This window comes from Argiope bruennichi, chromosome 2 (assembly GCF_947563725.1).
Source record: "Argiope bruennichi chromosome 2, qqArgBrue1.1, whole genome shotgun sequence".
Classification (NCBI taxonomy): Eukaryota; Metazoa; Arthropoda; class Arachnida; order Araneae; family Araneidae; genus Argiope; species Argiope bruennichi.
Window position 1 is genome coordinate 111,968,051 of NC_079152.1, and position 21,641 is coordinate 111,989,691.

At 27.7% G+C, this 21,641-nt stretch overlaps 1 protein-coding gene across 1 annotated transcript in view; it reads right to left on the reverse strand.

The window, feature by feature from the left end:
* Nucleotides 1-9,062: 9,062 nt before the first annotated feature.
* LOC129961607 (sterol regulatory element-binding protein cleavage-activating protein-like) overlaps nucleotides 9,063-21,641 on the reverse strand; it is a 37,762-nt gene continuing 25,183 nt past the window's right edge. Inside the window, exons 19-27 of the mRNA XM_056075111.1 lie at nucleotides 21,510-21,625; nucleotides 20,921-21,401; nucleotides 20,125-20,210; nucleotides 18,916-19,007; nucleotides 18,677-18,828; nucleotides 16,860-16,940; nucleotides 14,446-14,658; nucleotides 13,356-13,418; nucleotides 9,063-11,571 (exon numbers count right to left, since the gene is read on the reverse strand). Of these exons, the coding sequence (XP_055931086.1) occupies nucleotides 11,392-11,571; nucleotides 13,356-13,418; nucleotides 14,446-14,658; nucleotides 16,860-16,940; nucleotides 18,677-18,828; nucleotides 18,916-19,007; nucleotides 20,125-20,210; nucleotides 20,921-21,401; nucleotides 21,510-21,625 (1,464 nt within the window). The 3' untranslated portion in view covers nucleotides 9,063-11,391. The remainder of the gene's footprint in view (nucleotides 11,572-13,355; nucleotides 13,419-14,445; nucleotides 14,659-16,859; nucleotides 16,941-18,676; nucleotides 18,829-18,915; nucleotides 19,008-20,124; nucleotides 20,211-20,920; nucleotides 21,402-21,509; nucleotides 21,626-21,641) is intronic.

Genomic DNA, 21,641 nt, shown 5'->3' on the forward strand with positions numbered 1-21,641 from the left:
GCGGGAAAATTAGTTTTTAATTAATAATTAAAATTCTAGTTAAAAATTCAAGAAAAGGGACCCCAGGTGCACATTTCCGATCTCCAAGGTATACATGTACCAAATTTGGTAGTTGTAGGTCAAACGGTCTGGTCTGTAGAGCGCCAACACACACATATATTTAGCTTTATTATAAGTATAGATATAGATTATAAAGAATCAAAATTTATCAAGACTTCACATACGAATTAAACTCATTATTACAGTAGTAGTGACGTGAAATCACATGCAAATTTCTATTAAACTATTAGTTAGCTAAATTAAGGTTTTATTAACACTCATACTGAGATAAAACGCATAATTGTAAAAATTAATAAAAGTAAAATGGTAGTTGTAAAATGGTGAAAGTGCACTCAAACAACTAATACAATTGTTAATTTGGATCCATTCCTCAAACAATCATTCTTTAAGTAAATTTAAAGGTAGATTGTTAATTGGCGTTAAAAGAATGTGTTGGTGGACTATTTCAGTTTCTAATGATTATTATTGGAAATATTGCAAATTGTAATTCAGAGTAATAAAGGACTGAAGTAAAACTGATTGAAATGAACGTGCGTAACTATCTTATTTTCGACATCATTCATTTGTTACTAACACAAACGCCTCAGCTAATCTGAAAGTAAATTAAAATAAGAAATTTGGAAATGCAACGAAAACTTGGTCAATTCAAAAGTTTTCAATTTGAATTTGGTGATGATTCGATTTTTTTCCTTTTTTTAAAGCTCTTTGGAGTTAAAATTATCGCAAAACTAAAATGCTACCAGCATTCGAATTTATTTTGATTGGCTGGAAATTAAAACCTTTTTTTGAAATCTTGAATTGCTTTTGTCTGTTGAATCCGGCCCTACTTTGTTTCTCAGTGATTGTAAGTAAAGAAAAAAATGTTAAGGCATAAATATTAAGCTTAAAAGTTAAATGCTAATAAACTCGACGATTTCTTACTGTACAATATACTAAAATATTGTTTTAAAATCTCTTGTTATGTTGGAACAAGTTTATTAGGAATTTTTTTTTTTTTTACACTGTGTGGGAAATGATGTTTCAATCAAACGATATTTTGACAAATCTCCATGTTTTAGACCTCCTTCAGTTCAAAAAACACACTTTTGGGAAATTGTCTGCCCATCTGCCTGTGACCCTTCGATTCACAAAACCATCTCGAAAATACTTTGAACGAGACAGGTGAAATTTGATACATGGTCTTTATATCAAATTTGTAGATTTCTATCAAGTTTTGAACAAAACCCATTCGGAGAAAGTCTGTCAGCCTCGCTGTTCAAACATAAACTAACTCGATAACTACAAATATAAGATAGATAGATCAATAAAATTTAATGCTATAATGTAGGCATCTAACAAAGTGTGAGCCAAATCCAACAAAGGGTTGATCATTTGTCAGTCTGTCCTTTCAGAAATATGTTAAAGTAGTAACTGAAAGATGCAATGACTTAAATTGTTCGGAAACCAAAACTAAGCATAGAATCCTTCAAAAATCAAATAGGTTTGCATCTACCAGATGCGGGGTACTTAAGTCAAAATAAGTTCAAAGGTTTTTCAGACACATAACGTTTACTGACAAATGGACGACACAAACACAGATACACTTATAAAAATCACAAGGCTACGCCTAGATCACAATCCGTACTATACTCTGTTTCACCCTAACTTGGCAGTATTGTAAAAGGTAGAAAATGTAACGCTCCGCGTTGGGAAAGAGTTCCTCATCAATTCCGATTTTAAAATAGTTAAAATGCGCAGAAATTTATCAAATAATATCATAAATTACAGAAATCCTTTTTTTTTATCAATATGTATTTAAAATTATTCTCAAGTTAGGAGTGCTTATCTGTTAATTATTTTGTAAATAAAGCGAACGAATAAAACTAAAAGATTGACATAATGAATTCCACTTTGGCTAGAAACGGTCTTCAAGGTCAAATATTTGGCGCGCTTTTCTTTTACGTCTGCGCCAAAGCAGCTTCATTCAGTTCGCAACCATTATCATCTTTCGTACTTTTTTATCCTCGCTTTTTTACCAGCTGATATTTTTGATACTATTAATCACATTAGTAGTTATTAGTTTTGATTATTGAATATTTATTCGATTCGTCACTTCTATTCACTTCTGAAATGTCTGAAAAGTGTTATCGACTACGCTGTGTACACCTTCAAGACGAGTGAAACCAACAAAAGTGCAGCATGCAGAAACATTAAATGTTTATTCTTGACTCCGAGAAAACCCTCAAGATTCTATCAATCAACAATAAAGTTTCGGCTCTTACAGGTGTTTCGCACAGTAAGTTTGCACTTACAGTTTTCCGTTTGAAAAAAGAAATAAAGGCACCCAGTCCTTTAAGTACCCCTGGAAAGAAACGACCAGGCTCAGTAGGTAAACATTCAGGTCTTGTAAAATATGATGATTTTACATTATCCTGTATTTGATGGAAAATCCATGCATTTTTTCGTAGAAATGAGATCCCAACATTAGATAAAGTTTTAAAAGATATGAACGATGATGCAGATATCTTTTTGAAAAACGATGAAAGAAATGAAATAACTTTAATGATTTATTAAAATAATGTATCAATAATATTGAAAAAAAATAAGGAAAAAATTAATTCTCCGATTTAAAATAATATAATAAAGTAAATATATATGTGCTATTTCGCGAAAAATTTGCGGGATAAAATTTCGCCGGCGATTTGCATTTCTAGTAACTTTGTACTTTAAAGTAACCCAGCTCTCCTGTCAACGACTGCGATTCGGCATGCCTAGAATATACACTACTGCCAAGTTTGATGGTTGGGTTGACGGGGCGCCTATCCCCTGCAAGGATAGACTTCACAGTGCTTTGCTGTCTATACTTTGCCGTGGCAACTACTGCCAAGTTAGGGTGAAACAGAGTATAAATATATCACGCAGCTCGCAGGCTGACGTCACAACATCGCCGCCTGGTGGCGGTTACATTTCGCTTTGCTTTACAACATAAATGTATCAAATTTAATATGTATTTTCGAGACATCATTTGTAGTTTTGTGTCAAATTTTAGTTATAATCTGTTGGAAAAAATACGTCTGAAACACACATTCGATTTTGGGATATCATTAACCACATGCCAGCAATTAATCATTAAAACTCTCCTAGAATCACACGATAGATCCAGTAAAAATGCTAATTTCACGCTAATGGTTAATATTCCGTAACTATTACATGCCAATATCATGCAAGGCGTTCTTTGCCTTACTCAAGGTCCATAATTTTTGGTGGAAAAGGGAGATCACTCCAACTAGTTCATAATTTGATTTCGTTATTTAATTTTAAAAATTCTCAAACCAAGCCGTAATTTTCAAACTTCAAAGACAGACTTTCAGATATTTGGAGCAAAGAACTTAATTCTAATTGATTCCTCATTCTGAAGTTGACGCATCTTATTACAAATGTCAATATCGAAGCTCAAATTGTTTAAATCGAATGCACTATCGTTCATATTGTTACAGAAATTGACCGGTGCGTGTGGAGCGAATTTAATACATCCCTGGATTATGACAAATTGCGTATTATTCCAAGAATAATCGGCAATGGAAACACAAACAAATGAAGACTTAGTAGAAATTATCAATATACAAGTTCACAGAAATCGTTACTTAAATAACACAATAACTCTCGGCGCAGTAATTCTGAATTCAACACTAAAATAAAAGCATTGACAACGCTTCAGCCTCTCTGGTTTTTATAGCTTTCTGACAAGACCAGGATGGCCAGAATTTTTGCTGTTTGATTTTTCCCTGTTATTTTCAGGTTTTATAAAAAATTTCCCTGGCTTTTTTCGAAATTGTCTAAAAGCTTCAGAATGACTTTGCTTCATTTTCTTCCTTTTTTATGTATTGTAAAGTACGAGTATATTCTTAATAATACGTACAAAATAGTATTTAACTAAAATCAATGGAGAGTAAAAATGTAATGTTCAAAAAACGAAACGAAAAAATCATTTTCTGTCATTTGTGTTCAGAAAAGCATTTTTTTTGCAAATTTTTTCCCAATGTTTCCGAACATGCTAACCAACATATACAATATACTCGAAGATGTGTGATTTTCTAGATGGGCTTTTCAAATCACAATTTTTTTTCGAAAGATTTGGTACATGCACATTGGCAGAGTGCTTAAGAATGAAAAAAACGAACCTATTTCCTTGTACTACAGGGTGGCCAGCAATTATGCTTTTTGATTTTCCCCGACTCTTCCAGGTTTTTAAAGAAATTTCCCCGACATTTTTCGATGTTTCTCATATCTTTGCAACGATGTCAGAATGATGTCTTTATTTTACTCTCGTTAATTATTGCACATGTTCTTAATTTTATTTGAAAAAATTTTCTACTCTTTTAACTAAAATCAATGTAAAATAAAATTTAAATCTCAGAAAACAAAAAAATAAAAAACATTTTCACTTATTGAATTTCAAATAAGCTTCAATTATGCAAAACCTTTCCCTTTTTTGCAAATATATTAACCAGCACTAGAAGATACATGCCCAACTAGATCGACTTTTAGTCAACCAGCCGTATCTTAGAATTGTTTCTCAAATTCATTCACAAAAAATGCACTACAAAAATATACATTGGCAGAGCGCTTAAGCTTGAAATTATTTGTTTCCTTCCAATGGGGTCTCTCCTATCCATCCCATTTACCAACACTCAATCAGAACTGAACAATAATTTTACTAACAGACAAAAAATCCTTAACAAATACAAAATGAAATCTCAGCATCGAAATAAGAAAAATTCTTTAATGAAATCAAAGTTGCATTGACTTTTAGCCACCCAATTACGATTTCAAAAAAAAAAAAAAAAAAAAAAATTGCATGCCGACTCACGTCTTAATACCGATACTTCATAATTCAACAAAAAGTTCACCGAGGAGAGAGAAAAAAATTATTATTGTAAAATAGTTATTAAATTAAAATAAATTGTTTTGGAATTATAATAATGGGTCAATATTTTAGAACCAGTTTGGAATATTAATACCCAAAATTCATACTTTCGCTCTTGTAACACATGGTAGGATCGATTTGGCGTTCGAAGAAAAAAAAGGGAGGGGGAGGGGGATAGCTCCATATATTATATAAAAGAGACCCATTAAAGCTTAAAATCATAACAATAAGAGAAGTTGGTTTTAATTAGACTGCCTTTTCCCACAGTACGTAAAACAGTTTTCGATAATTATGTCGATAACTTGCCTTTCTGAAAAAAAGCAAACAAAATCTTTCAGCGAAAATATTACATATTTATAAATATATACAATAAATCAGATATGGTGGTTAATCTTTCTCTTCCATAGTGTGTTTTAGACTATCAGTAAAAATTTAATTTTCATCAGTTGCCAACGACGTTTCATTCTACTTAACCCATTCTAGGGCCGAGGGAAGTATGCTTCCCACCAAATTTATCAATCCTTGTATGAAAATATGTAGGTTGGCATCAGTTCTGACAAATTTTTTTAGAAAGACAGAAACTTAGATGCTTCAGTTCTTTATCTCACACAAAATGATGTGTCTTGATTTGTTACTTAATTATTAATTAACCAAATTAATTAATGAATCAAATTAAATTTATCTAATAAGCTAAATGAATCCCTTTTCTTATTCTAATTTCACGCCTAAAAATATTTTAACATAATATGACTAGAAAAAAAATGGCCCTTTAAAGGGTTAAGAGGGGGGGGGGATCATACCAGCGAATTATGTTAAAAAAAAATTAGATATATAAAAAAAAATCCAGTTTTATAATAAATTTTCCTAACTTTTCCCGACCTCCTTGACGATTCCCGGTCGGATGGCCACCCTGTAGCAGGATTCTCCTAATTTATATGCTTACCAACATTCAAATCGTGAATAAAAATAATTCCGAAAGATCATTTAGGAACTCAAAATGAAAAACAATTGAAAGAAAATATTATCAATAATAATATGCACATTCAAAATAAAAGAAGATTGCACACTATCGAAATAAAAGAAATTATTCAGTGACAGCAAAATTGCAGTAATTTTAACATGCCAATTATATTAAAAAATGACTTGCATATTAACAGAATCATTAACGACTACTATGATCCGCTCAAAGACATACGGAAATTTTGAATTATCGGAACGCCCCGATACTCAAGATTCATCCCTGAACTTTCCCGTAGGAGGCATGAGTCGTCATCGGTAAGGATTAGTCGACCCCACGCCGTAGGGTGACAAGAACCAACCATCATACCGGAAACTTCTCATTTTCATGTCTGAGATGCTCCCTGTGGGTGGCACATGAACAGAATGTTTAATTCATTTATATCGTGGTAATAAAAGTCAATGGAATTAGCAATCGCGGATAAACCTCAAATGAACAAACCAATCTAAGAATGAGTACTTAAGCTTAGAAAAAAATAACGTAGATTACAATGGCAAAAGGAAAGAAACGCACTGATAGTAAAAAAAGACAAGTTCCAACAAAGAAATATGGAAATGAGTTTATATCACACACTGCATTATAACTTGCACAGGGTAAAATCTTCAAAAAGTGATAATCTGGTGCTTCTGAAATAATCAGTACATCAAATCACAAAAAAAAAATTTCACTTTTTTTTTTTCTTTGAGAAATGTAGGAAAAAAATATGTATCAAATTATATGTAGTTAATAGCTTTTTATACAACATGAAAAACTGGTGTTAAAACTTCCACTACCATCCCCTTTTTGGTAACATCTCTGGTACTTTGATTTGGATAACCAACAATTTACGCTGGTAAAATTGCTGTTATGTATTTTTCCCAAGTGAAAAGCACAATTCAAACTGGATTATAAATGCCTCCTGCAGATTAATCTGGTGCTGATTTAGACTGCATCAGAATCTCCATACTCAAATACATACTGTCAACAATTGTTATTTGTTAGTTTCTCGCCAACATGTTTGTTATCGTTTCTGCAGAGAACTAACGCACTAGATCTGGCACTAGTAGATGCATTCCTTTCACCAAAGATGAAGATGCCCCTAATAGGTCTTAAATAAATAGCGACATCAAGTATAAACAAAAAAGGGGCATATTAGCTTAAAAAATCTTCCAGGCTTTACCAGTTGTGAAAATGCACTGCTCCATATGGTGGTGTATAGAAAATAAATGGAACTTGAGTCCTGGACTTTATTTTTCGTCTTCTCCCAGTTTTACTTGTGCTTTAAAAACATAACATAACCACGAAATAATATCCTTGTAGTTCTCCCAAACGTTCTTACTCACTGCTTGCTCATTTAAATGCTACAACTCAATTTGGAACAAATACAGCTATTTTAAGATTCAAGGTTTCACAAACAAATGAAAATTGCCTTTAAAAAGAAAAGAAAAGGATATAAAGGTTTTTTTCAATTCTTAAGGACAAAACTATGATAGCAAATTGGAAATCTAGAAATAATTTAACTTGCATTACATAGGGTAATAAATTTTTCCATATCATAAAAGAGATATATATCATATAAAATAAAAATGCAAATTTTTGGAATTGTAGGTGCCAAATTTGTTAAGCTTGCAAATAAAACACCACTTATTCCATTTTCTGCAATACATACCAGTAAATACATACCTATCACTTTGTGATGATTTTATTGTGCAGAGCAAGGATACAACGGACAAGTGGACAACAAGAGTATGAACAAAAAGATCATTTCCTAAATATCCAATCATAAATGTACACACATAGAATAATCAATTTGTAATATTTTTAAACAGTTTTAACTTAACAGCAAATCTATAAGTGAAAATAAAAAGTATATATTGCCGAATAAAAATCTCCCATTTTTCATCTCATTCTAATTTAATGAAATGAAAGTCAATTAGCACTTCATAAGAGTGCAGACTGTTTCAGTTTCTGATAGTGGAGAGTGACTATTACTATTATCAAAAAATATATTTTTACAATAGTTTATTAGAATACGCCATTGTAAAATACATCATCAATTAAAAATGTGTTTGAAATGTAAGTAGTTTATGTATTAAACAGGCCATGGGAATTTTTACGATAAGCATACTAATATATTAGCATACATCTTAGTGTTACTGGTATCTTGATTTTATAAAGTTTAAACTGAATTAGTTGTTTGAAAATTAAGATTTTGCTTTATGGTTTTTGACAATTTAAAGAATTATTTTTTAGCCAGCCATGACTTACATATTCTTCTACTTCTGATTAATTTTGATTCTGATCTGATTCATCAGATTTAATTTTGCATACTTGTTATAATGCACATCAGTCCCACTTTCAAAGGCACACATAAAAAAAATAATTCTTCATTCATATTTACATATATTAGATAATTATCCCATTTTTGTCTATTTAAGTAACAAGACTCACATAATTCTAAACCAAGATTACATCACTGTTCATGTGTTTCCTTTAATAGATTTAATATGAACTAGGCCCATTTAAATAAATATTTGATATAACTGGATCTGAAGCCTGCAATCTACTGATCCTGATACCAATATATTCAACCAAAACATTCCATACATATGCAGGAATGGATTATTTCATCAATCCAAAAATTTTCCTTTAAAAAAATAACAATTAGCTTAATTTTTCTGCTTAAAAAATTATTATAGTAATCAAAAAGAAGGAATTCTAAAATTATCAGTAGTATGATACTGTGGTGAATAGCATATAAGCCAGTAACAGCGCTTCTACCCGAACAGCTGTTTTGGCAAAATCGGTTAGTTACTGGACTGTTAACCTAAAGGTCCCAGGTTCTATCCTAGCGTGTCCCATACCGCTAAAATACCATCATGCAACAAGTACTTAACGTTAACAAATTACTGACAAATTTTTAATTCTTAAACCAAAATAAAGTTATAATATTAAAAAAAAAATTGCAAATAAATTCTGTAAAGGGAAGAATAACATTTATTGCATAAATTTAAAAGAATTATTTTTTATTGCTTAGCATCAAATTATTTACATTTATTTTATAAATATTTTGAAACTACTCATCTACACAGTAAATGAAAAAAGCACATTTAGAAGACAAATTTTCCAAGTTAAAGGAATTTTTCACAGTTTTTAACAACAAACAAAAGCAACAAGCAAAAAGAAAAGTAAAATTTACACACATATAAATAAACCATAATTTATCACAGGAATTTTACATTTAACATACAGTTGTGCTAGCATTTCTGCATTATTTGAGAGGTTTAGAAATTTAAGTGAAGATAAAAGCATATAGATGCAAACAACACAAATTCATAGAGAAATTATAAGTAAACTGTATTACAAATTTTGTACAGTATTCATTTCAATCGTATTTCTCACGGTTTATAATAATAAAAATAATAAATTCTAAAACAAAATAAAACTTTATTGAATTTTTGAATTATATTATAATAATAGTATAAATAGATTAATGAATACCAATTAGCCTTTAAGATAAAACTTAAATTATGAAACTAATTCAAATTTCATAAACATAAATAAAACAAGGGGCAACCAAGCATTAACATAATAAAGTGAATGATATCACCAAATACTTTCCTATTATCATTATTGGAGGATCATAACTGTTTCTTTTTAAATTGTTTTATAACAATAAATGTATACGACAATTTTTAAATTGATTTTTTTTTTATAGAAATTAGTCATTACTGAAATATCACATGCATACTAAAACCAATTAAATAAGACATTATGAAATTTCAAGAGATTTTTATTCTTAGAAGGAATTTGTTTCTATATTTTAAAAATTATGAAACGCTAACTTATAAGAATGTCAGCAAAATGGACAATCTTATTTATATCAGGATAAAATATCTTTGAAAGTAAATTAAAGACATACAAATAATAATCTTTCCTATATAAATTAAATGTTTCTTCCATATAGGAAACCAAAAATATGAAACTATTCTTAGTCATATAAATTCATTTTTTAATGTTCTTTTCATATCTAATTTTCAACTCATCATAAATGCTTTATTTATTTCCATACTGCTTATATTTTGGAAATAGCATTCATCTCTTGAAAGGGGGGGGGAAGGCTTTCTAAAACATTTTCCATTTTATTTAATTATATTAATAAAAATAAATTTTAGCTTATATATAATAAATTATTAATAGCTATTAAATGAATATTAATATTAAACTATTACAGCAGAATATACAAAAATGCACAGTAAATGCAAAACAAAGCAAAATTAAAACTAGAATCTATTATAAATAATGTATCCAATGCACGAACATATTTACATTTTAAAAATGATAAAAACACTACCCTTCTAAGGTATTAACTTACCAAGCACAAAGATAAAATTAAAACAGTTTAACATATTAAAAAGGTAAAAAGAAAAAGCTTTAAGCACTATTCCAAAAGGATTGAAAATATTTTGTGCATAAATTAATTGAAAATTAATAAGAAACAAAAGGCAATATTCAGCAATGTTATAAAAAACCATAATACATTTAGTATTTATATTCTAATCAAACAGCCAAACTTCATATTGCTTAACTGTAATTTCACAGTTATGACCAACATATTAAAAGGAAAAGGTTAACATTAAGCAAAAGCACAGAAATGACAAAATAAAAATTCATCGAATTTGCACGCATTATGAGCACAATTTTATAAATTAATAAGTTTTTTTAAAACATTTGTACAAATGATTGACTTAAAAACAACATGTAATAAAGAATGCATCACTTTCATAAAGCTAGGACCAAAGGATATATGACTTACAGTATACTTGTGTCCCCTTATAAATAAATTTTTTAAAAAGAGATTTAAATATAAAAAAAATAAACAAATAAAACACCGGAAATGTATCTGAATTTTTTGCAAACAGAATCAGATACATATAATTTAAAATTCATAAATACATAAAAATTATAAATACACTGGCATTTTTTAAGATATTGCTCTTTTAAATGCCCTGCCTACTTAAATAAAATATATAAACAATAAATATACAGAACAGGAACATCATATGATTATTTTTTATATACCATATCAATGCACAACTATTATTATTATTTTTAAATTGGTGAACATTATGTAACCATGAAGTATCATACTGTAAGTCTCCCACCCCCTTTTTACAGACATTACTGAAATACATACCAACAAAAATATCAAAATGGTAAAAATGCATTTCAAAGTTTTGACAAAATGGATTTTTTTTAAAATTATATTATTTAAAAGACAGAATATTTTATTTTTCTGAACAAGAAATAAAAGAAGCAGCATTTGATAAGAAATATATCAACATTACAATGTGAAATGACTACATTAAAAACATACATCAAAATAAAATTTGAATGGAAGGATTCTCAATTGGTCAAGTGATACAATCTATTCAGATTTATCAGATATGGCAGGGAAATTTATTATAAAAATTTGAGGTCCATAGTCACAAACAACAGATTGGCCAGATAATCTGAGCATTCGAACATGAGTAGAATGGTCACCACTACCCACCATAATCATACGAAGAGCTTCACCATGATTTACATCCCACAGTACAAGATTATCCTGTTAAAAAAAGATTAGAAATTTATATTGCAACGAAATAGCAGAAATATGCCACTTTTAATTTTTTTAAAAAAATGTAAAAATTTAAATAACTTTTTAAGCAATTGAATTCTTTTTTTTTTTTTTTTCATACAGTTAAATTATTTGATTAGGAAATAGATCACTACATTTACTCAGGTTTATTTAGTATGTTAGGTCAAAAATGAAAATAATAATAATAAGGTCATTTAAAACAATTTATCAAAGCAAAACTCATTAATGAGTTAATTGCAGAACTTATTTTTCACAAGTTTCCTTTTGTAAAGTCAAGCAATGATGTATATACATGTCAAACACAATACAAACGATTGCTTAGCAAATTTTGCAAAAAATCATAAGGTGAATAAGATTTTATTTTTATTATATAAAAAAAATTGCACATCAACCACACAAAAATGAAGATTTGGATTGGCGTGTATGCACTAAACTGATTAACATTACTTCAATTCCTGTAAATATTGTTACAGTAAAAAGATTACAAATAAAATCACGAGTGATTAAAATGTGTGAAACAGTAGAGCATTTATCTTTTAAAGAAATGTTAGCTAGTTGCTTCATCTACTTTTTATTTCAATTGGTCAGCTAAAATGCTATATATGTCTTCCAGTATACATACACATCAACTAGTTAGATAAAATGAATGGTCCAGGAAAAACATATGCATTATTATTAAAAGAATCAAAAGAAGAATGTAAAGTTTCTGAAGTTAATAATCATTTTGAGAATTCCACAGACAATCCCTTATAATCACACTGTTTTATTAGCTCTAATGACAATAAAAGTAACTGAATGACAGCCTCATCAATCCATGTGGACACAGAATTTTGAGCATAAGAAGTGAGGGTCTCAGAAGACAAAACAGCTTCTTAGCTTCAGTGTAAATCAGTTTCTACTTAAGTCTGACTTTCACCAAAAACCAAACAAAAAGGAACAAACTTCAGAAGCAGATACATGAACCTGGGGACTATTTACAAACTCAAATTCGGTTTGAGAATTGGTATAAGAATGACATTTAGAAATTAATACAGATCATATCACCCCCCCCCCTTGTTCTAGCCATTTATCAAAAATGTTCTATTTATTGGGAAGTCACATTCCATTGCTTTGCTTCTTCACTTTGTCTAACAACTATTCCCAAACATTTAATAGGTTTCATTAAGTATACATCACCCAGTCAACAGATTTTAAAGTCAGTGTTCTCATCTTCAAACATTTCCATTCTCCTTAATACATTTTTGAAGGCAAGATAAAAACATTTGAAAATAATCTTTTTTTTTTTAATTTATATAAATACATTTCTTAATACATAATTTTTAACCAGAAAACCAAATCAAATCATGGAAAAACAACAAACTTTTAACTTGCATTTACCTTAATGAAATCTATACTTTAAATTAAGTTAAAAGTTAATAAATTAATGACTACTAGAAATGAATACTTTTGGGCAATTAACATATTTTATAAAAACAAAATTGCTTAAAGTCTCTCTTTTTTTTTTTTTTTTTTTTTGCTTCAGAATTATTAAAGAAGTTTTCTTAATTCACAGCTTTATAATTTTATACAAAACTTTCAACTGCATAAATTACATCTAATATAACGACCCCCCCCCCCTACTGTCTATCTTACTTGTACACTTAATTCATTTTTCTTATATTCACATTTAAGTTGCATCTAACTCATGCCAATCAGCAGCCTCTCATAAACATAGAAAATTAGATTTATTATAATCTTTGGTTTATAATTACCTCTTTTGCTGTGACCATAATGTTATTTGTGAGAAGCATGATATTGCTATGAAGGTTGAAATCCTGTCAAATGAAAATGAAAAAGCAATTATAAGCATGGCAAACAAAACAAAAAAAATCCAAAATATTTATATTGGTTTTCATTAATTGACAGCTTTAATAAGCAATTTAAGAACAGAATATTTAATATTTCAAATCACATTTACAGAAATAACAGAACTGAATACTTATTAAAAACTAATATTTAGAATAACAACTACAAGTCTGATGTTATTAAAAAAATATCATAGACGCTATCAATTGTATTTCAAATTGTATTTAAATTCAAACACTTTAAGAACACAAAACTGTAACACACATATTCCCAAATCAAGTAAGAAAACATACATGACACAAATATTGATAAGCATTTTAAAAATATAAATTACAAAAATAATCTCTAAAAAATGCATAAGAAAACAATAAAAATAACCTATAATTTAAGAAAATATAAAAAAGTGGTCATTAACTAAAAATTTCTAAGGATTAATCTAACTTCTTTTTTAATAAGAAATTAAATGAATATTTCTCATAAATGAATATTTCTCAATAGTCAAACTTAAAAGATAAAACAATAAAGAATAATTAAATAAATATGCCTTTTTTTTTATTACTTTTTATGCTGAAATAAAAGTTTAAAGCAATAAGAATTCATAGCTAAGCAGAAATTAATTTTGTCTGTTTATTTATTAAAATTATTCACCTAATACTTAAATTGTACTTCACTTAATAATTTTAAATATATTTTATATTCATAAAATAGTATTATCTTGTACATAAAAACTACATTTACACATCTAAGAAAATAGAGGAAAGTGAGCATTATATAGCATCATAATTGCTTAATTCAGAGATATCGCATGCTTTACTCTCAGCTAATAAAAAAATAAATGAATTTAAATATATCACAAAAATAAAAGTAAGATATAAACAATAATAAATTTCTGAAGCATAAAAAAATATCTAAAATTACAATGCTTCAAGTTTTATTGGCATAAAACTTTTAAGTAAATGGCAAAAATTTGAATTTTCATAGAGAATTCAAACTTACCAGTGAAATACTATGAAGTAAATGACCTTGACTTTTTTCCCAAATGCAGATATGATTATCAGTTCCCTGACTGATCATATATATATCAGTAGACAACAGACTCATTACCGTACCATGATGACCATTTAAACTATACATACAAGTGCCTGTCATGAGATCCCACAGACATATAAGACCATCTTGACATCCACTTGCTGCTGATGAGGGTGAAAACTAATAAGAAAAAAATTAATTAGTAAAAGCTCCTTCTTCCAGTAGAAATATCAAAGAATGAATTTTATAAATAAATATAAATATTTAATATCAAATTAACTGCACCTTATACAGTGGATAATTGGTAAACAAACAATCTGTTCCAAAATTAATTCATAATATAAATTATTCTTTAATTGATCAATATTTTCAGATAAATTTTAAGAGGCATTTGATAAATTTGCTTTGGGAGTTACAAAAATGAACAGTACATAATTTCTTGCAATATATATATTATATTACATACATACACACACATACACCCTTGATAACCAACTGTTTTGCACTTAATACAGATATTTTAAGATTTCAATCAAATCTCTTGCACAAAACTTGATGTCCAAAGTATTTCTAAAAGTCAAATTATGACACCTGTTCCTATTTTAACCATCTTACATTTACGATGCTCATTTTTATATGAGCATTCCTAATAGAGTTCTAAGTTCTAGAATATCATAATAGTGACTGAATAATTATCATTCTAATTAGATGAAACTGTGAAAATGAGTCATAGCAACAGTGAATTCTGTTTAAGACAGTTATGATATATATATATATATATATATATATATATATATATATATATATATATATATATATATATATATATATTTAAAAAATTATCGAAATGCAAGGAATCTTTAAAAGGTAATAAAACTGGTATAATTAGAAAGATAATTTCTTAAATTTTAAAATGGTGTAAAAATAAGTTTTGTTCAATAATATTTTTGGTACTTGTCATGAAAAATGCTAAAATCTCATATAACCTTAATGAATTCATTTTTATTGACTCTCTCCAAGACACATATTTTCACACTCCTATATACATTTGCATCAAATTAGATAATTATAAAAAAACAATTTCTCTTTTAGAATAAAAACACATATATAGACTCTTCATTCTTACTGGCATATTTGTGTGTATGTATGTGTGTGCACGAACATTTCTCACTTTGAGCTTCATCTTACTTTCTTTTGTCTATATAGCTGGCAATTCACTGATGCTGCCATCATTTCTTTAATATCTTAAACAGCATTTCTAAAGGAATTTTTCATTAAAAAAAAAGATATTTTCATCTAATTACAAAAACCACATAATTTGGCCATTTCTCCTTTCCTAAAAAAAACTCATCACGAAGTATAGCTTTTCACTTCTGTATTCTGAATTCCATTACTATTAGAACCAATCATTTCATAGATTTCAAGCTGTTCAATTGATGTTGCTTTTGCCTATTTGATAACCACATCTACTATGGAAATATTTTGTTTCCCAACATATAAAATAACGATTCAAGTATGCAAATTAATGATTAGTTATATTAAAGATACTAAAGCGTCTTGGCAAATGAATGTAAATCAGATTCAAAATATGCTAATACAGCAACTTATTCATGTTTTTTATATGAATTCTTAACAGTATTTATGTTTCACAATGCGATAACGAGTTACCAACATTTCACAATGTCACAACCCGTTATCTATATTTCACATTGTCATAACCATATAAATACAATACAATATCTTTAAATAGTTATAATTCAGAGCCATGATTTAGATATTGATGTTTATTTTACACCAGACTTCAAATATTCTCTTCTAATTGCATAAACAAATTTTTTTCTTCTCTCTTTCAGCAATCATAACAATGGCAATAAGACACTGTTTCTACTTTTTAAATTCACTTCTGCTTCTTTAGTTCATTTACGAAGTAGTCATTACCCATCCAATTATAAAAATATTTTTTGGGAGTAATTATTACACAACTTGTTTTAAATCTGACCAGTTCCTTAATCCACCAATAAAAATACAGACTAGGTATATCCTTATAACATGGTCTGTATTAAACAAAATTTTAAAAGATAAATTTAAAGCATTTAACAAAACAATTCAAAAACATTTTTGATTAAAACTCAAATGATATACTTTATTCAAATAGATTAATGATGTGTGGATGAAATTGACAACAGGTTACACTTCTAAAGTTTGAATTTATAAAAGAAATATATTTAAAAGCAGAAAATTATATCCAATTGATATTTAGAACTCTTGAAAAATTTTGATCAAATAAAATGTAATCTCTCAATGTCAAATATAAAAGATAAATTTCTAATGAAGATCATAAATGATGCAATACATCTCAAAATTACAATAAAAATACATACCTGGTCAATGTTTAACACAGAAATAGGAGCAGTATGGCCATGTAAATTATATATACAGACAGCAGAATCACTACGAAACACCTACAATAAAGCATCAAATTAATCAAAGGATCTGATAGTAACAAAAAACAAAATCATTATTAATTTTGACTTGGGCATTAACTTATCATTAATAATATTTTATATTAATTGAAAACATTTGAAAGCAAAATGTCATATTGATAAGTAAATGTTATACACGAGACAAGACTATACAACCTGATATGGAAATCTTATATTAATTACGAAGAAATAATTGCTTCCAGATTTATTTCATACACTGAGAAGATATTAAAAAATAGTATAAATTGTTGATAAATCTATAAATGAATATAAGTATGAAATTGAGTTTATACATTCATTATATAAAAAATACCATGCTGAAAAAACAAAGCTCAGATAATGAAAATTAGAATTTTTGCAGTAGTCTTATTCTCATATACCATAAAAAATGTCCAGATGTTCCAAAATTCTGTCTGCTTTTAAAGATTTTAGATTTAGTTTGTATTTAAATTTTTATTTTTAGGAAGACTTACAACAGTGTTAAAAAAAAAAAAAAAAAAAAAAAACTGTGTTGATTAAAAGAAGGAGGAGGGGGGAGAGAAAAGATGACTCATTTCCAGTTAAGTACAAGTTTTATATATGTGAACTTGGTGACATAACAGCCTTCAAATTAAAAAGTTTCCGTCAATTTTATATTTTTTTCCTTTTTACAGTATAAGATTTGTCTTACATGCAGATATCTTAATCAATGTATATAGAAATCATTATAGCTTTATAAGTTTGTTCCATATCTCTTTTTAACCAATAAATAAAGTTAAAGAGCATAATTACATTTCCCGCACATTACAGATTTGTAATTTTCCGAGTTCATCTAAAAATTTGATATGGCAAAAGTAATTTTTACTAAAACAGTCACATGAATTAGTTCCAGCAATACTATATAACATAAACCACCGATAAAAGCATGGAAGCAAAGACAATTAAGTAAGAAAGCATTTAATCCAGAATTTCCATTTTGTAGCAATACTTCATTGCATTCCTTTTTCAGTGCAACACCACCAGCAATGTCACCAATGTAACAGGCTCAATATAAACAGCCAAATAAAATTTTTAAAAAGCATAATTTCTGGAACCTTCTTATAGCAACAAATAACAATGCAAATGCTTGCCAATAATCTGACATGACACAAAAAACAAATAAAAAAGTTGCACTTCATAAAATAATAAATTCTGTCTAACCTTGAGAAGTAAAATAAATATGATTAATTGAATAACAAAATGAATACATTTACACAAAAAAGTGTTTGGGATATTTTATAGAATTATGACATAAAAGAAAATTAAATAATCTCAAGAATGATAAATTCCACTTTGAAAATGCTGTAATCCATATTTCAATGGAAAGCAACACGAAATTTTGCATATTACTAACCAATAAATTTATGCCATAAACATGCATACTAAGATACAATAAATGTTTCTATGTTAAATATTGAGATAAAATTAATTTTATATAATTATCTAACCATAGTTATTTTATTACTCAAACATTTATAGAAATTCTTCAAAATTTCAGAAATCTATTTACCAACTTTAAAGCAAATAATTAAAAAAGAAAAATTCGCATTGAAAAATAAAAAAACTGTAAAAATCAAGCTTTTAAAGCAAGAAATAATATAAACAATTGTTATTAATTTAGATTAGCACCATCATAATCAAAATTATTTACTTTTAAGAATTAAAACTAAAACTATATAGGAAGGAAAGAAAGTTACTTTAACTAGACGATCATATCCCCCAGAAACTACAAGACTTCCATCAACTTCTAACACAGAAATTGTCATTGAATGTGCTTTTATGTTTTGAATCCATGAACAACGTATTGACTCTGAACCTGTGAAGCTTTGGAAATCAGGAACTGCATGACCTAATGAAACATTAAGGAAACAAAATTAGATTTTATCCTGAATTATAACAAATGTTCATAAAGAATAAAATGTTAAACATTATTTACCTGCATGCGAAAGATGAGATGGTAATGTTTCATTGATGAATTTATCTATGGCAAAGAATTCTAACAAACCACTTACACGTGCAGCAATTAACCTAGAAGGGGCGGGGGAGATAGAATGGTAATATGGAATGAGACTTGAGTTTGATTCGCAATAATACAAAAAGAATGAAATAAATAATACTTAAAATATTGTTAAAATGTAAAGTGCTATCAAAAGAAATTAAGTTATTATGCTAAAAAAATAGTTTAACATTAAGGCTTGCTGTTTCAATACTATTTGTAAATTGTAAAAGGAAGAATAAAAATGGAAAAAGTATTTTTGCATGTTTTATCTCTACTACTAATAAAGAAGAATATGTGTTATATGTATTTTCATGTGTTGATCATTAAAAGACAGATCAAATATTAAATTAATCAAATTTGGTGCAGATGTGGCTTTTGAATAAGAAAATACACACTTTAGAAGATTCATCAAAATTTGAATTAAAATTATAATTAATTAAAAATTAAGCAGGATTTTGATCACAACAACTGAGCAACTGCCTTTCCACAGCACAACTTTAAAATATTACAGCACAAAAATGAATGTCACGCCATTTCAAATCCAAAAATTTATCTTTTTAATAATACCAATTTAATTACTGCATAGTTTTTTTTCTTTCTTCTATTTTCCATACACTTTTAAATATATATTTTTATTTATTTTATAAAAATATATTTCACCACTGTGAAAAGATTCAAATTGTTCTCATTGTTGTGACAAATATTTCATCATGGATTTTTCTCCCCATAGTTGATGATGAAGATTTAAAAGTAGTTTATTTTTCCTTGATCAGCAAGTTTTTGTTTAAAGCATACTTTGAATAAACATTTTGAAATTTCATTATATTTAGAATTACTTCACAAGTAAGCAAGGATTAAAAGAAAATTTTTGTATTAGTTGCAAGTTTAATAACTTTTGTTCCAAATTAAAATTCTAATTTTACATAATATAACAGAAACACCAAACATAATACAAAGATGATGATGCTTCTAGAATATTTAATGTTTCATGACTATCAAAATTTAAAACTTGAATATATTTTGCTCAAAAAACCACTATGGGCAAACAGTAATCCTGGCAATCCAACTGGTCACCAAAAGTAGTCAATAATTATATAAATAAAATAAATGTGACAATTCTTACTTATATGATAAACAAAATTTTACCTGTCAGAAGTAAGACATACAGCTGTAACTCCCATTTTACATTCTTCATATACATACTCCAATTTACCCAAGAAGGCATTCCAAAGCTGAACAAATAAATATTTATATAAATGTATATTTTTATAATGCAAAAAAGTGATCATAAAAGATTTTTATTTTGACAAAAAAATTTAAACAAAAGAATTTATACATATTATTCACATGCAATAAAATAACTAAAAAAATTACATCAAAAACTTCTCAATAAAATGGGGGGGAACTACATTTTAAAACACCTTTAGTACAATAAATATATATTATTTAAAGTTATTTTTTTTTTCTCATGAGAACTTAACACATATTTAATACAATATGCTAAATAATTATTTTATTATTTTAAAATAAAATTAAATGCAATAATATAACATGATTTACTTAAATTAAAATGGCAATATAATGCACTTAAAATACCCACAGAAAGTGAGAATATATCAACAATAAGAATTATATGCATACTAAAAAATTAAATGGCTTTCATCAATATACAATTTGTATTACTATTTTTAAACTGAAACTTGTAAAGAAATAGTGATAAATATCATTCTTAATTTATTTTTTTTCTGGCCATAAAGTTCAAATTCTGAGAAATCCTCATTATAAAATTTGCATTACTGTAAAAACATATATTATCTAAAGAAATGTGGAAAATAATTACTGAATTGTAATTTTTAAAAAGAAATTTTATAATATATTTGAAATATATAAATTAAAATTTTTTAAGGAAAAAATATTTTCTAAAAACTACACCAATACTTACTTCAATACGCCCATCTTTGCAACCAACTGCTATACAAGATCCAAAATAATCTAAGCTCCAGATAGCTTGATGAGATAATGAGGAATGTACAACTTTAGTTCCTTTCTCAGTATATTCTAAGTTAGTGTCTCTACTGGACTGATATTCATGAGCAACACTGTGATTGTCATGATATTCAACACCTTCGCAGTTTGAATAAGTAAGCGAGTTGTCATGAGATAATGCAAAGCGACTAAAGTCATATTTTTGGTTAGAAGCACTGTCATTATCAAAATAATGTTGACTTGTATCAAATGTGAAATGTTTAGGAAAACAAGAACTATTTTCAGATGGTGCTGGAGATCTTTGGTTAGTTGATGCATTACATGACCTGCAGAAATTTACATTATCACCGACGTCCGATTGAGGAGAAGAGCTATATGTTGAATCAGATGAGAAGCTATCATTATTCTTCAAACTTGAAGATTTTTGCAGTTTTGCACTGAAATACAACAGAGCTTTTAATTTCTTGGGCATGATTTTTAAAAAAAGGATAGAAAAGGAAAGAAAAAAAAAACACTTATTTGACAAATAATTCACAAGAACTTACTTAGAACGTCTTATAGAAATATGACATTCACCAGATATTGCATCCCAAACACTGATGTTTCCATCCAAACAAGAACTTACAACAGTATTGTCATCAGCACATAAATATTCCAGATCCTAAAGTGATAATAAA